At 50.6% G+C, this 17,418-nt stretch overlaps 1 protein-coding gene across 1 annotated transcript in view; it reads right to left on the bottom strand.

The window, feature by feature from the left end:
• Window positions 1–17,418, bottom strand: part of LOC119391899 (glucose dehydrogenase [FAD, quinone]) — an 82,128-nt gene that overhangs the window by 34,160 nt on the left and 30,550 nt on the right. The window contains exons 3-4 of the mRNA XM_049415437.1: window positions 4,105–4,236; window positions 2,186–2,316 (exon numbers count right to left, since the gene is read on the bottom strand). Of these exons, the coding sequence (XP_049271394.1) occupies window positions 2,186–2,316; window positions 4,105–4,236 (263 nt within the window). The remainder of the gene's footprint in view (window positions 1–2,185; window positions 2,317–4,104; window positions 4,237–17,418) is intronic.

Here is a 17,418-nt window from a genome sequence, read left to right as displayed (position 1 = left end):
GTCGAACCTTGATGTGTCAGACTGCATGGCGTCTCACTTCCCGTCTCGGGAGCACAATTAAAGTTCTTCAACAGCTGTCATCAGGCAAGCAGCCCTTCGACGCCTTGTCCGAAGAACAGGGGACGCCGCTTCCCCTTCGGCGCAGGTGCCGATCGTAACACTACTTTGAGTGACGGAAAGCAGATGACTCTTAAGGGCTCGTTTTTCTTTGTTAGACACAATATTTATGGGAACTAACAGATAATAACGGCAAGGAAAGTATAGGGACTGTTTCCTGTAGTATTTAAAATATAAATATGAAGTGAAGTAAAGGAAAAAATAACATGTCGCCGGCAGGGACCGAACTGATAATAACGCCAATACTTTCCTTGGCGTTATTGTCTGTTAGCTCCCATAAATACTCTTTGTTTGAGCAGCGCGCTGCAAGTGTTGACTATGCGCAACCAAATGCCCCTATGAAGGTACTTGGAAGCGCGAGATACGCAAAATACACAAGAACTACGCAAAACGAACGCCCCTACTTTGGCTCTTCTAGCTAGCCACTCACTCCTTTCGCAAACGCGGTCGCTGCAGCGAGCGAAGTTACCTTCGTGCGCTCTAACTTAAACGCAATGTTTGCGGTGAAAAAACAAGACGTACAAACCGGCCCCCTCACGAGACAAGCCCCCTCACGCACGTATCGCAACTTCGGTGAAAACCGAGCAGGGCGACGACCTTTAGAGCGCGCTCTTCGTACTATCTCGCTGGCGATAAAGAAAAAGAACACGCTCAAGCACCTCCGAACTCTGCGTACCTCCAGCGCAGGTAAATTGTGTCTATAAATAGCTCGCCGTTCGTGTGCTGAAGGCTGTACGCTCTGTGGCCGAGTCGTGTAACGCCACGCGCTGTGGAGCGCGGGGTCGCAGGTTCGAATCCCCGGTGGCGCGCTTCGGAAACTATTTCTTCTGAATTAGTCTTTTAGCTATATATATATATATATAATATATATATATATATATATATATATATATAGATAGATAGATAGATAGATAGATAGATAGATAGATATATATATAGATAGATATATATATACGAGCCGCCGCGACGGCAACGGTGACGCCGAGGGCAAGAACCAGCCGAGAGCGTCAATATTATTGAACATTAATACTAATGATAATACAATATGTCGGGTTTTACGTGCCAAAACCACGATATGATTACGAGGCTCGCCATACGGGATGGCTCCGGAAATTTCGACCACCGGCATTCGTATTTCGCCTCCATCGAAATACAATGGCCGCGGCCGGGATCCAATCCGCGCCTGTGGAGTCAGCAGCTGAGCACCGTAACTACAGTACCACAGAGGCCGAGAATGAATCATGAGAAAAGCATCGAAACACTTGATGACAAGCTGCGTTGTCTAGTCACATTGACGACGCCGACGCAATTACGAAACATCAAACGATGGGCGTGTGGGAAGACAGCGCGCACCAAGCCGCTAGCCGGTTCTGGTGCTCGCTTGACGAGCTCTTAGCTTCGTACCCTCCACGGTTGCGGGATTACGATTCGCGCTGTATAGTAGGCGTCTCCTAAGCAAATTGCGGACGTTTCACACATACTTTTGATACTTTACATCATGCTGTAGTACCTAAGAAAGTGGCACAATATTACAAAAGATTCATCTGAGATGACAATTCGAGGTGCCACGAAAAGGTGTAGCTAACGTAGATAATAACTGCAAATTGTCACGCAGGACAGGGACGAGGTAAGATAACTCATTGACAAATAAATAAAAAATGTTCAGAAAATGCAGAATCGCAAATTCTTCAGTGTTCTGACTTTGTTCTTGTTGTGTCCTTCACAGTTGAGAATGGGATTTTTCCCTCAAGCATACGCGGAGAAGTTTGTTTCAAAGAGATTAAAGAATACATAGGCACGATTCGAGGACATATTCCTGACCATGGAAGCCGGATTTTAAGGGAGGGGAAATGCGAAAACACCCATGTACTCGATTTAGGTGCCGGGTAAAGAACCCTGTGTACTCAAGCATAACTTATACTCCTGCAATACAGCACGCATTGAAATCACGCCGTGGTTTTTGCACGTAACACCCCTAAACCAACCTGGCTAAAATGCTACTTTTAACGTGCAGCCCTCAAATATGTCCGTCTGTCAAGGAAATAATTTCTTTACATGCACCACTGACCTTTGTGGCCTTGGAGAAGATCGATACGTGGAGATTCTTGCGTCCCTTTTTTCCAGAGATGGGTAGTATGAAGGCCTTCGCCGTCGACCACCGCTCTTTTCCCCGAACAGTGAACTGGTTAGCCATGAAGCCTGCGAAAAAAAATTTCACACTGGTAAGAAAAGAACATCGGCAAAAATTGTGAGACAAGGATTCGAGGGTTGGGGTAAAGGTGCTAAATGCCGACGGTAAGAAATAGATCATCAGCCTCTACTTTTTATCACAGGTGTAGGGCATCATTATGAAAGCGTTTATCATCAGCATAACTTCATATTCGCAAAAGAAATGAGTTATTAGCCGTACGCAAGAAGGCCACGTTTTGCATAAAGCGCACTCGCAGAACTTCATTCCACTTCGTTCTGGGCTCCGAAATGCACGCACAGACACCACAGGTCATCGACCCTGTGTGCTGCATGTCTCCTTGCAGTAATTTCCCAGCATTGTTGCTGAGATCTACGATCCAACATATGCAGCCAACATGTGCAGTCAATTTCACCACGTACTAAAATGCTTTAAAAATGTGTGTCTCCGGAAACAGAGGCTTTCTTTAAAGCATACGCAAGTAGTCTTCCTGTGAATATACGTATCGAAGAACAAAAGAATAATTTGTCTACCGGTGCATAAGCTGCAGATTGTGTCAACAGCCCAAAACTCTTTATCATTCTTGCATTCTCTGCTGTGATGCTTTATTCTTTTGGACTGATCTGTGACGAACATTGGCAAAGGGCATTGAAATTAACGCCATGCAATATCATGTACATTCATGTGACAAAGAACAAACATGTACCCTATGATTTCATCTTTCTTTTTATCCTGCGTGGTCTCTGGAGAGAAAGAATTATACACAGGAATGCCGAACTACCGCGAACAAAGAAATGTTTACAAATAATTCAGATAGGTGGGGTATATGAACACCAGGTAGCTCTAGTGATATTCTTGACTGGTGCCTTAATTTGTATTTGTAATTAGCTTATTATTTTTTTTTCAACTGTTAGTGCTAGTAAAATGTATTGCTTCCCTGTAATGTAGAAAAAAGAGAGCGGCGGCTCCTTTTCGGCGTGCTCTACTCCCTAAGGAATATTGTCGGACTGACAAGTCCCTGTCAAGCCGCGGATAAAATATATTTTTCCTCGCTCTCTGACTTGACGATGTCCTCTAACGACGATGAAAGTCATCGACGTCTCTCGTCGATGCCGGCAGTTGCGTTCATCGGTTCAATGGGACGCATTGACGGGCAAGACGCAAACCTAGTTCGTGCACTCAACTCTCCTCACAATAAAAAATAAAAGCTGCGAATCAGTGCTCAGCTTTGTAACGTTGCGGTATTTTGGTCAACTTTTCCCAACTGCAAAATTATTTAGTTAGTTAGTTAGTTAGTTAGTTAGTCAGTTAGTTAGTTAGTTAGTTAGTTAGTTAGTTAGTTAGTTAGTTAGTTAGTTAGTTAGTTAGTTAGTTAGTTAGTTAGTTAGTTAGTTAGTTAGTTAGTTAGTTAGTTAGTTAGTTAGTTAGTTAGTTAGTTAGTTAGTTAGTTAGTTAGTTAGTTAGTTAGTTAGTTAGTTAGTCGACAGCCCATGACAGCCCAGAGGGGGTGTGTGGCTTGCACGACTATTGCACCAATGCAAAAAAAAACGAAAAAGATGAACTCAAGTGCATTTGATCGCAATAGAAGTGCTTGGTCGCAGTCTTGAATGACTCACTAGCCTCTCTGTACGCAAGTGATTGACAAAGTTCAATGAAGCGTTTTTTTAGGGCGTGCTTTGAAGAAACCGTGAAAAATTCTATGATCGAGCTTCAAAAACTTAGATCGCACAAATAAGCTAAAGAAAACAAATATAAAAAGTAAGCGATATTAAAACCTTGATTGCTTTCTCGTCGCTCACCTGTCTGCCGAGCTCCGTTGTGGTCATTGACTTCGTAGCCCAGCTCCTTGCCAGCCTTGAGGAAAGCGTGCAGCGCTGGCGTCTGAAACTTTGTGGAACTGACGGTGAGCTCCCCGCCGTAGCCGTGGTAGCCTGCAGTAGCGACGGATGCCTCGAAATGTTATATTAGACCTACTTTGCGATTTGGCCTTAAGTGACTGCGGAAGTTAAGCATCTCTGCTTTCTTCTTACGTTAAAGTACCAAAGTGAATACAACAAAATTGCCTCATATGCCGAGGTTTTCTGTTACTTGTCGAATGGAAGTTCCATTCTCGCAAGCGCTACTGAAGCAAAAATGTACCCACAGGCACATCAAGTGCGAGTTGAATACAGACTGATCGATCTGTGACTGAAGAGAGCATCCTCTGACGCCGACATAAGATTTTAACTTATTTCCCAAGGTGATCGATAAACGCTGACGTAATGCTGAGGATATCGCTAAATGAAAAAAAAAACATCCGCTTAATAATTGACCTAATTAGTTGAAGTAGAAAAGGTTGGCACGTGGTTACATCCTTCGTCGCCAGGCTACCTCCTGTCTTCTGTGTAGATATGCATCTCCAGAAGGCACGGCGCAGGCGAAAGGAGGAAGGGCACCAACACTTGTATCGACCCTGGCTCGGTCTACCTCTGTTGTTTTGCACTTTAAACGACGACTAACGCTACTGTTGCATGCACTGACAGCCTCCAGGCTAGGCTACAAGTGCGTTCTTTGGCTTTACATACCAAAGCCACAGGATATATTCCTTCGAAGTGGATCACTCGAGGTTTGGGAGGGAGTCTTGGCCAGCTTTAGGCTCGAGGATTAGCTAAGGCTGGTCACGAGGGCCCATGGCACTGTCCGAGCTCAAGGCATCCAGGACTAAGGAAGCCTCTCCTCAGCTATCTTCTCAAACGAAAAAGGTCTTTCTTGATCCGATTGGGCGACGTGGGGTCTTTTAACGTTCTTGCACCACGGGGTCCACAGCCGGGAATTGAACCCGCGTCCCCGAGCGGCTTCACCGCCTAAGCTACGAGAGTGGGTTAAAGTGTGCTGCGAATAAGTGCTCGCTTCGCGGAAATTACGGTGTCGGCGTCGTTGGCTTTGAGCGAAAAATCAGCGTTTTCCGTGAGCGCAAAATTGAGAGGGATGCAAATAAAATAAATAATAAAACCTTCGTTTCTAGCGAGAATCCCACCCAGGCCTTCTGCGTGGCAAGCAGATGTTCTACCACAGAGTAATGCCATTGCTTGAAACAGCTTCGGAAAAAAAACGCTATATGAATGTCATGTAGTGGGAGGAGTACCCTTAAGACATGTAATATTGTTGTGTGGTTTTGACCGACGATAACACTGCACAATGGGATATACTCTGAAAGGCGTGTGGGAGAAAGATGAGGAAGTCGACGTTCTTGGCGAGCTGTGGCGTCGTTTTGCTACTGAATCATCGCTGTTCGCGTAACATATCATAGCTTCCACGTAACATTTTTGGTGGAGCAGAGGGGTAAGTTTTTGAAGACGATAGTCTTTCTTGGGGAACTTAAACGCAGAAATTTTGGTCTGTCTTTCTGTTTGTCGGCATGTCCCTCGATTCAGCCACTCGGCCAAAGTTGAACCACTTGCACAAGGGCCAGCCATCGTGAACGGCTCACTAGGTTCATACTTGTGTACATGGTTGATCAAAAAGCAAACATTACGCATATCTGAGGCGCAACATCACTAGGTAAGTATTATGTGGTGTGTTCCTTTAATAGAAAATACATAGATACGTAATTCTAGAGACCCTAGTTTCTTAAGCTGCGCTGAAAATGCGACTGCGCCGAAACTTGGCTTCCTCCGTGCCCTCTGCGCGAGCTCATTGTTGTGTTTCGGTTTCAGTTCAGTATTGCACTGTACGAGTGCCATGGGGCGCCGCTCTGGCATTCCTGCTTTACCCAGGCGACGTGAATATAAAAGAGTGTGTGGAGAGTACTCGTTGAGTGCGGACGGTTCTTCTGCTTCGGCGCTTCGCGCCAAACCGCGTGTTCGGGCTGGCTGGCGTCCCCGCCGGTCGCGTTGGTCACCGCCGGTCTTCGCCTGCTGCTGCGCCGGGACTACCAGCCCGCAACAGAGCATTCACGTTTCCCGACGTATTGCCATATGGCGTTCATATCTCACGCAGCGCCTCTTCTATCGTCTTTAGACGACATTTGCAGCGAAGCACGCAGATACGCGGCCAATTTTTTTTTACTAGGAGCTCCGCAGTGGGCGCCTCCTTAAGGCTACAACCATGGCATCGCGTGAATACGCGCCTTCGCCAGCTACATCGGCAACAACAACGACAACCCAGTACATCACTTTAACGCAACCCCGTGATCTCAGTACCCTAAGTGCTGAAAACAACGTTGGAGTGGCCAAGTGGCTCAGTATGTACGAATGAAGGAAGGGAATTTTTTAGGGCTAGCTTCTTTGTTTGAAACAACCATAATAAAAACCAGCAGATACTGAAGCCAAGGAAGGTATAGAGGACTGTAATTGTATTGTTTTAAGTACATTGTAACAATTGTGACATAGATGTGATTAAAGTAAAGTGGACGAAAAGACAACTTGCCGCTGGTAAGGACCGAACCTGCGGCCTTTGGATGAACGAGTACTTACGAACGCGTCAGCATGCTGGCGAGTGTCATATCCTATCTAGACAAACTCCTCGCGTATGGTTTGAGAACCAAGAGCACGAAGTTACAAGCTGGGATATGCTTAAATAAGAGCTCCGCGACCTTTTCGGCAAACCATTTGGTCAACAGCTTGCTGCCCGGAAACAATTGGCCTTACGTACCCAGACGTCAACCGAGCCCTATTTGACTTGACCGAGCCCTATTTGAAACGCATCGCAGACGATGATGTTTAGTCTGCTCATCTTTACCAACGTAACGACCATCGACGCTTTAATTGAGGAGTGTCGCCGCCTCGAGCAAGCGAAGAGGCGGCGCATTTCGTATTAGTTCCACCGCCTACCCAACACCACTGCAACGTCGTCTTGCGAGGGCACCCCTTGTCAGCCGCCCACAACTAAAGATGTGAAGCGCATCGTCCGACGTGAACTCGAGGCCGCGTGCCATGCTGCCAACAAACCGACGTTGTCTGATACATCGATCCCAGCTGTCTCCTTGATCCAGGCCGTTGCCAGGAAATCGCTAACCTGGGTCGGTTTTCCACTGTCTGCGCCATGAACAATACTGATGCCTCCGTAGCTTCTGTAGACACAGCATGCCGCCGTCAGTACTCTCTTTGGTCCAGAACACCGTCTGAATGGCAAACAGCAGATGATAAGCAGATCTGCTTGCGCTGTGGTCGCGCAGGACACGTCGCTCGCTACTGTCGTAGCCGATGGCCCTCTGGGCCTTCTAGCCCGTTTCCTGCTCGCAGCAGCTCACTCCGTACAATGAATCGTCGTTAGCCGACCCGCACTGAGTCTTTAGCATTTACCACACCTCAGGACTCCGGCCGCACTTTCCTATTATCGCCGCCTCAAAGACGTCCATCTCATTCACCCGTGCGTCGCCGCTCGCCATCGCCGTCATTTAACCGCCCCACGAAAGGCTAGGCTCGCAGCTTCAGAAGATGAAGCTGCACTATCGGCTTTATCCACATATGCGCTATTGCCCTTACGTCTATACCGGAACACACTTGAAGTACATGTTGATGGCACTCCTGTTCAAGCTTTGATCGACACGGGCGCTCACGTCTCTGATATGAGTGTCGATTTTGGTCGTCGCATGAAGCTCCTCACGTCCAGTGGGGTGCAAGTCGCGAATGGCGGAACAGTTCCTGTCGTAGAGGTGTGTACAGTTCAACTTACTGTGGCCGGTTGTCAGGAGGTCGTCCTTTTTACTGTCCTTGCAACATGTCCCCACGACCTCATACTTGGACTAGATTTTCTTGTTGCCAATTCTGCCCTTAATGATTGCATTGCCTGGAAGTGCCACAACTCAGTGACTAGCGGTACCAACCGGTGTGTCGACGACAATGCAGCGACTACATGCCAAGTCTGCGGAGACTTGGCATGTACATTGTCCTCGCACTAACTATGGATTCGAAACACTACGTTACCGTCTTCCAAGGGTAATGAACAAATGGAAACTAACAATTGATAATCTGCGTATATTGTCTAAAACTGAAATGTTAAATTGGATGTGCTGATTGTGTTGTTCATGAATGTTGGGTGATTTCTGTAATGGTTATTTAGTTTCAATCTTTCATACATCGCATTGTTATGAATCTTTTTGTATGTATTTTATAGTTGTCATTCTATTATTTCTGTCATGGGCCACATGCGTGTTCTATTTGTATTGTCGCTTTCGGCTGCCTGTCATTTTTTGTAATTTTTGCAACTTTGTAATTTTGATTTTTTTTCTGGGTGAAGGGGCCAGTCAAGCTGTGAAATGCTGCTTTTTTTCCTTCGCACCAAACCACGTATACAGTGTATTTTCATGTACTTGTCACGTGGTTGAATAAACTCAAACTCAAACTTTGTTCATCTGCCCTCGAAAACTGTGACGTCTGTCAATTTCTTATGTTCACCAGCTGTGCCGGACGGTGACAATTACGCTGCACCTCTCACCGACGTACTGCTTATGCATAGTGTTGCGGTTCCGTATAAGGTTGCTAGCACCACCACTTGTAGAACCTGCCTACCACTCGTAAGTTTCCGCTTCACAGATCAAGTGCTCCCACGAGGTATTTCTGTAACCCACCTTCGTGCACTGGTAGATTCACAGGTCCAAGCTTTCGACTTAGATATCCATGTTCCTACGCTGCGCAAACCACCGACAACAAATTCGGGCAGCCGTCAAATTTTAAACATGATCGCCGCTGATCTTCCGCCTAAGCACGTTGAAGCCCTCCAACACATTCACGGATCCAACCAGGGCATTTTCGATTTCGGATGACCGACCTTTAGGGCAGGCGTCCGTTGTCCAACATTGCACACACAGGTGCTGCCAATCTTGTTCACCGTGGCCCTTACAGAGTGTCTGCGTCTGAATGGAGCGTCAGCCAGAGGGAGTTGAACAAGATGCTAGCGAAGGGCATTACTGAGCCATCCTCTAGTTCCTGGCCGTCCCTGGTGGTTTTAATTAAAAAGAAAGATTGATCGTGGCGTTCTTGTGTGGGCTATTGCCACTTCAACATCATCACAAAGACGCCTACCCTCTGCCGCGAATTGATGACGCCCTTGAGTGTCTGCATGGTGTGGTACAGTTCTCTTCCATCGACCTTCGTTCCAGATATTGACAGATTGCTGTGGACCCCATGGACCGACAGCAAACGGCATTCATAATACCGGATTGTCCTTACCAATTCAAGGTCATTTGTTTAGGCCCCCGTCGCATTCGAAAGAATGATGGACTCCCTGCTTCACTGATTCATGTGGTCTACGTGTCTGTGTTATTTATACGACGTAATTGTGTTTTCCCACGTCCCAAACGCACCTTGAGAGACTGTCGGCAATTCTTGAAATGTCGGTTCGGCCACCGCCGCATTACAATACCTGGACATATCGTTGACGCTTCCGGCGTACAGCCTCATCCGGAAAAATTCGAGCCGTGGAGGACTTTCTTCTGCCGAAAACCGCTTAAGATGTTCGCAGTATCGTGGGGCTCTACTCCTACTTTAGGCGGTTCGTCAAAAGCTTTGTGAAAATTGATAGGTCCCTCCCATATTTCCTCAAACAATACACGACCTCTAACTGGGGTCCCTCGCAAGCAGCAGCTTTCTCCAAGCTCGCCACTCTCTTCACGTCTTCTCCTATTCTGGCCCACTTCGACCCTTCAGCACCAACCAAAGTCCGCACGGATGCCAGTAGTTACGAAATAGGCGCTGTGTTGGCACAGCGTCAACGTGGCCAGAACTGCACATAAGCTTATTCCAGCATGCTGCTGTCCACCTCGCAGCGGAATTTTTCAATCACGGAGTGCGAATGCCTCCCTCTGGTGTGGGCAGTTGCAAACTTTCGCCCTCACTTATACGGCCTACCGTTTACAGTTCTCACCGACCACCAGGCCCTTTGTTGGCCAGCCTCTCTGAAAAATTTCACACGTCGTCTGGCTCGCTGGGCACTCCGACTCCAAGAGTATACCTACATGGAAGTGTATAAGTCTGCGATACTGCACAAAGATGCGGATTGCTTATCACGCTACCCTGTGGCCGACTGGGACTCCACCAGCACTGAATCCATCGACTGCATCTTTTCCCTCTCCCAGCTGCTTCATATCGGCGACGAGCAGCGTCGGGATCCGCATATTAGTCGAATAATACAACGGCTGGGACCTTCACCGTTCGACACTTCTGTACGCATGTTTACCTAGAAGGACAACACCTTATATCGGCGTAATTTGTCACCCACTGCTCCCTACCTACTTTTGGTCATACCAAAGCAAATGCGTTCCACAGTCCTCCGCGAGCCTCATGACGCCCCAACCACTCGTAATCTTGGCGTTTCTAGCACATATGACCGTGTGCGCCGCCGCTTCTACTGGCCTGGCCTTGTGCGCTCTGTACGTCGTTATGTCAACACCTGCGAAGTTTGTCAGCGTCGCAAGAAGCCTTTGGGACTTCCTCCCGGTATCTTCAGCCTATCGACATCCCATCGGAGCCCTTCTTCCGTGTCGGTTTGGACCATGTCGGTCCCTTTCCAACTTCTACCTCCGCAAACAAGTGGGCCGCGGTTGCTACCGATTACGCGACCCGCTATGCGATCAGGCGAGCCCTGCCAACCAGCTGCGCTACAGACGCCGCCTATTTTTTACTACGTGACCTTATCTCAGTTCAGGGTGCCCCCCGTGAACTGCTGGCAGACCGAGGCCGTACCTTCCTTGCTCAAGTGACTGACTATATCCTGTTTCTGCTTCACCCAGCATAAGCTCACGACCTCGTACCACCCTCAGACAAACGGACTGAAATAGCATTTAAACTGGACCCTGAGAGACATGATTTCGAAATACGTGTCGGCCAACCATCACGACTGGGACTTTGCACTGTCATACGTGACGTTCGCGTATACAACTCCTCCGGGCACGACACTGCTGGTGGTGGTGAAAAACTTGATCTTTGTGAAAAAACTTTATACACTGGTGGATACTCACCGTTTTACCTCTTTTTTTAGATGCGAACCAACCTCGCCTTTGGATACCTTCCTTCCGACTGCCGCAGTGTCGACCACGGAATACGCACGTGATGCTATTGTCACGTGGTCGTGACGTCGACGAAGACAGCAGTCGGCGTTTGCAGGATGAAACTGTTTATTTGGCCGAACTTGTGGCCGGATAATGAGAACTAGCACTACAGCAATACACGCTGTACAATGATAGCGGCGAACAGGGCGTCGTCCGTCGATCAACTGACAAGCGGTCAAGCGCGTCGGCTTTTATACAGGCGCTATCGAACTTTCCAGCGATATCGCTGGTGGTTGCGCAATCTCTAGAATGAGCTCGAGCGTTCGCGTCTTGCGCGCAATCTTAACAAAATCATCTACAACAATCGTGAAGCTTCTCGAAGAATGAGGCGCGGTTTGCGCTGAGCGTTGCCGACAGCCTTTGTGGGCGAATGCAGTAAAAGTGATAAGAAACGTACGTGGCAATGCCCCCCTCTGGAAAAGCATCGTCCCGATGCTTAAAAACAGAACATGAATACATGCAATACTAAAGAAAACTAAGCAGACAAACATTAGAGTCCTCAGGTGCGTTAACGAGCATAGTACGGTTTAAGGCGCACCACATGCACGACCTCGGGTCGAGCTTGGCGCCTCTGAGAGTTCGTGATGCCGTCGGGGACAACCTCGTAGTCGAGTGCGCCGAGACGTCGAAGTACCTTATACGGTCCGAAGTATCGTCGAAGAAGCTTTTCGCTCAGTCCACGTCGTCGTATTGGCGTCCAGACCCAGACACGGTCGCCGGGCTGGTACTCCACGAAGCGTCGTCGAAGATTGTAGCGACGGCTGTCGGTGTGCTGCTGGATCTTGATGCGCAGGCGGGCGAGCTGTCGAGCTTCTTCGGCACGTTGTAAGTAAGCGGCGGCGTCGAGGTTCTCTTCGTCGGTGACGTTCGGTAGCATGGCGTCGAGTGTCGTCGCCGGGCTCCTTCCGTAGACCAACTTGTACGGCGTCATCTGCGTCGTTTCTTGGACGGCCGTGTTGTATGCGAAGGTCACGTACGGAAGGATGGCATCCCACGTCTTGTGCTCGACGTCAACATACATGGCTAGCATGTCGGCGATGGTCTTATTTAGCCGCTCGGTGAGGCCATTGGTTTGAGGGTGGTAGGCAGTGGTCCGGCGGTGGCTTGTCTGGCTGTACCTCAAGATCGCCTGAGTTAGCTCCGCAGTAAACGCCGTACCTCTGTCGGTGATGAGGACCTCTGGGGCGCCATGACGCAGAACGATGTCTTCAACAAAGAACTTCGCTACCTCGGCAGCACTGCCTCTAGGTAGGGCCCTTGTTTCGGCGTAGCGGGTCAGGTAGTCGGTAGCTACCACGATCCACTTATTACCGCTAGTCGACGTTGGGAACGGCCCCAGGAGGTCCATCCCGATCTGCTGGAACGGTCGCCGAGGTGGCTCGATCGGCTGAAGAAAGCCCGCTGGTCTTGTTGGCGGTGTCTTGCGTCGCTGACAGTCTCGGCATGTCCTTACATAGCGAGTGACGTCGGCGGCAAGGCACGGCCAGTAGTACTTTTCCTGTACTCTTGCCAGCGTTCGGGAAACACCGAGGTGTCCTGCTGTCGGGTCGTCGTGCAGGGCCTCGAGGACTTCTGGTCGCAATTCTTGAGGCACCACGAGAAGGTACTTGGCTCGATGTGGCGAGAAGTTCTTCTTTTGGAGAACGCCGTTGCGTAAGAAAAACGACGCCAGTGCTCGCTTGAACACTTTCGGAACGACGGCGTTCTTGCCCTCGAGGTATTCCATAAGGCCTCTGAGTTCCGGGTCGGATCGCTGTTGTTCAGCGAAGTCGTCGGCACTTATGGTTCCCAAGAAGCAGTCATCATCCTGGTCGTCTTGCGGCGGCGGGTCCACGGGGGCACGAGACAGGCAGACGGCGTCAGAGTGTTTTCTTCCGGACTTGTAAACGACGTGAATGTCGAATTCTTGCAGTCGTAGGCTCCACCGTGCGAGGCGACCGGAAGGGTCCTTCAAGTTAGCTAGCCAACACAAGGCGTGGTGGTCGCTCACAACTTTGAAGGGCCGGCCGTAGAGGTAGGGGCGAAACTTCGATGTAGCCCAGATGATGGCCAGGCACTCCTTTTCCGTTGTGGAATAGTTGATTTCTGCCTTTGATAGCGACCGGCTAGCATAACTGATGACCCTCTCCAGCCCGTCAGTCTTCTGCACGAGGACGGCGCCGAGTCCTAGGCTGCTTGCGTCGGTGTGGATTTCCGTATCGGCGTCTTCGTCGAAATGCGCTAGTATTGGAGGCATCTGAAGGCGTCGTTTAAGTTCTTGAAATGCCTCGATTTGAGCCGTTTCCCACTTGAATGGCACGTCGGTCTTCGTCAGGTGCGTTAGTGGCTGGGCTATTCGTGCAAATTCCTTGACGAAGCGTCTGTAGTAGGCGCACATCCGAGAAAACGGCGTACGGCCTTCTTATCGGTGGGTGGCGGGAAGGCAGCGATGGCAGCTGTTTTCCGCGGGTCCGGGCGAACACCATTCTTGCTGATTACGTGACCCAAAAACAAGAGCTCCTCGTACGCGAAGCGGCACTTTTCAGGCTTCAGGGTGAGTCCGGAGGTCTTGATTGCTTGTAGTACAGCTTCAAGGCGCCGAAGGTGTTCGTCGAAATTTGAGGAAAACACAACGACGTCGTCCAAGTACACAAGGCACGTCTGCCACTTCAAGCCGGCCAGTACTGTATCCATAACGCGTTGGAAAGTCGCGGGCGCCGAGCAAAGACCAAAGGGCATGACCTTGAACTCGAACAGGCCGTCTGGTGTTATGAACGCAGTCTTTTCTCGGTCTCTTTCGTCGACTTCGATTTGCCAATAGCCAGTCTTGAGGTCCATTGACGAAAAGTACTTGGCGTTATGGAGCCGATCAAGTGCGTCGTCTATTCGTGGGAGAGGATACACGTCCTTCTTCGTGACCTTGTTCAGGCGACGATAGTCGACGCAAAAACGTAGGGTTCCATCCTTCTTCCTCACTAACACCACAGGTGACGCCCACGGACTCTTGGACGGCTGGATGATGTCGTCGCGTAGCATTTCGTCGACCTGTTTCTTGACGGCCTCGCGTTCTCGCGTCGAAACTCGGTACGGGCTCTGACGGATTGGTCGGGTACTTTCTTCTGTTATGATGCGATGTTTCGCGACTGGGGTCTGTCGAATTCTTGACGACGACGAGAAGCAGTCTTTGAATTGTAGGAGCAGGGTTTTTAGCTGGTCTTGCTCGTGCTTCGGGAGGCTCGGGTTGACGTCGAAATCTGGTTGGTTTCGTCGATTCGTCGAAGCAGGTTCGGTAGCATCGAAGAGGGCGAGAGCATTGCTGGATTCCACGAATTCGTGGATGTAGGCGACCGTCGTACCAATGTTGAGGTGCCTATATTCGTGGCTGAAATTTGTCAGCACTACCTTTGCTTTGCCATCACGCAGCTCGGCTATGCCTCTTGCGACGCAAATCTGACGGTTGAGAAGTAGGTGCTGATCGCCCTCGATGACACCTTCAAGGTCTGCGTGTTCTTCGGTGCCGACGGAAATGATGACGCTGGAGAGAGGCGGAATGGTCACGTGCTCTTCTATCACATTCAATACGGGCTTTCCTGGCGTCGTGTGTGGCGGCAGCGCTTTTTCTGAGGTTAGTGTTATTGACTCAGATCTCAGGTCTATTACGGCACCGTGTTCACTTAGGAAGTCCATCCCAAGTATCACGTCCCTGGAACAGTGCTGCAGGATAAGAAAGCTCGCAGGATAGGTTCGGTTCACTGATGCTGACTCTTGCTGTACAGACACCAGCCGGCGTTATCAAATGACCTCCAGCGGTGCGGATTTCAGGACCTTCCCAAGCAGTCCTAACTTTCTTCAACTTCGCGGCGAATGACCCACTGACGACGGAATAGTCGGCCCCAGTGTCGACGAGAGCGGTAACGTTGTGTCCGTCGAATAGTACGTCGAGGTCGCTAGTCCGCCGTCTTGCGTTGCGTGTACGTCGCGGCGTCGGGTCACGGCTACGTCGGTTTGCACCGCTGCTTCCGCGTTGCGTCGTCAGGTCTGCTTCCACGGGTCGCAAAGTTTCGTCGTCAGGACGTCGTTCGGCGTGCGGCGGGGGCTCGGAACTTCGTCGCGGCGTCGTCGTCGACGGCGGAGGATCTTCAACGTTTCGTCGTTCAGCAACCGCACCTCCATCGGTTGCTGCCCTTAGTTTTCCGGATATGGGCTAGGCGACCGACCCCGGTTTGGGCCAGTGTACTGCCGGCGGTGCGGTGACATGTAGCGGCCGGGCGACGGCGAGCGGGACGGTCGTCGTTGTTGCCACTGTGTTCCGGTGAGGTAGTCGTCGATGTCGCGAGGCCGTTGGCCTGGCTGCGGGCGCGGCGCGTTCACGGCGAATCCGCGTAGCCCCATCTGTCGGTACTGGCAGCGGCGGTACGTGTGGCCGGCCTCCCCGCAGTGGTAGCAGAGCGGGCGGTTGTCAGGGGCGCGCCAAACATCGGTCTTCCTCGGGGTGTAGTGCTGGCCGCCAGGTGGGCGGTAGGGCGTCGATGACTGCGGCGGTGTCTGGCGACGGAACTGCGTCGATGCGGTGTCTTGACGCGGGCGCGGCGGGGGAGCGTAGCGTCGGGCGGCAGCGGCGTAGCTCAAGGCTTGCGGCTGAGGCTGTGGCGGTTCAAGGGTGCCGAGCGATTGCTGGATTTCTTCTCGAACGACGTCTGCGATGGAGTCCACTTGAGGCTGGGGTGAGGGCAACAGCTTGCGCAGTTCCTCTCGCACGATCGCTCGGATTGTTTCGCGCAGGTCGTCGGAGCCGAGCGCATGAACAGCGGGGCTGTCTTGAATTGATCGGCGATTATATTGGCGGGTGCGCATTTCTAGCGTCTTCTCGATGGTCGTGGCTTCTGAGACGAATTCCTGGACGGTATTCGGTGGATTCCTCATAAGTCCAGCGAAGAGCTGTTCCTTTACTCCTCGCATGAGGAAACGAACCTTTTTATCTTCAGGCATATTGGGGTCAGCGTGGCGGAACAGCCGGGTCATTTCTTCCGCGAAGATGGTCACGTTTTCGTTCGGGAGCTGAACCCGTGTCTCCAGCAAGGTTGCGGCCCTTTCCTTTCGAACGACGCTTGCAAACGTCTGCAGGAAAGCGCTTCGGAAGGCGTCCCAAGTTTGAAGAGTGGACTCCCGATTCTCGAACCAGGTCCTTGCTGCGTCTTCAAGGTAAAAGTAAACGTGTCGCAGCTTGTCCTCGGAGTCCCAGTTGTTGAATGTTGAGACCCTTTCGAAAGTCTCGAGCCAGGTGTCCGGGTCTTCGAATGACGACCCGCGGAAGGTTGGCGGCTCCTTGGGCTGCCGGAGCTGGATCGGCGCAGGCTGCACGGGGTCGGTCATTGTCGCTGCGGTGGGTGTTGTGACCTGGGGCTGCCTGGTTTTTCGGGAAGGAGCCCGTGCTCTGGCTGCAGTCCCTTCTGCCTGCGGCTTGTTCGACGATCCGGGTTTTCTTTGCTGCCGTCCTCTTCGCGGCTTGGGCTTGGGTCAGCGCTTCGCGGGGGCGTCCGGATCATGGAAGAAGCAGCACCTCCACCAGATGTCACGTGGTCGTGACGTCGACGAAGACAGCAGTCGGCGTTTGCAGGATGAAACTGTTTATTTGGCCGAACTTGTGGCCGGATAATGAGAACTAGCACTACAGCAATACACGCTGTACAATGATAGCGGCGAACAGGGCGTCGTCCGTCGATCAACTGACAAGCGGTCAAGCGCGTCGGCTTTTATACAGGCGCTATCGAACTTTCCAGCGATATCGCTGGTGGTTGCGCAATCTCTAGAATGAGCTCGAGCGTTCGCGTCTTGCGCGCAATCTTAACAAATCATCTACAACAATCGTGAAGCTTCTCGAAGAATGAGGCGCGGTTTGCGCTGAGCGTTGCCGACAGCCTTTGTGAGCGAATGCAGTAAAAGTGATAAGAAACGTACGTGGCACTATTGCCCGCTCTGACCACGCCCGTCGGCTTGTCCGCAACAGATTAACGGCTTCCCAAGAAATAAAGAAGTACCGTTACGATGAGCGGCACAGCGAAGAACGATTTTCAACTGGTTCCCTCGTTATTCTTTGGTCCCCAAC

The sequence above is a fragment of the Rhipicephalus sanguineus genome, chromosome 4 (assembly GCF_013339695.2).
Source record: "Rhipicephalus sanguineus isolate Rsan-2018 chromosome 4, BIME_Rsan_1.4, whole genome shotgun sequence".
Classification (NCBI taxonomy): domain Eukaryota; kingdom Metazoa; phylum Arthropoda; class Arachnida; order Ixodida; family Ixodidae; genus Rhipicephalus; species Rhipicephalus sanguineus.
The sequence above is the reverse complement of the archived record's forward strand: the minus strand, read 5'-3'. Positions and strand labels throughout refer to the sequence as shown.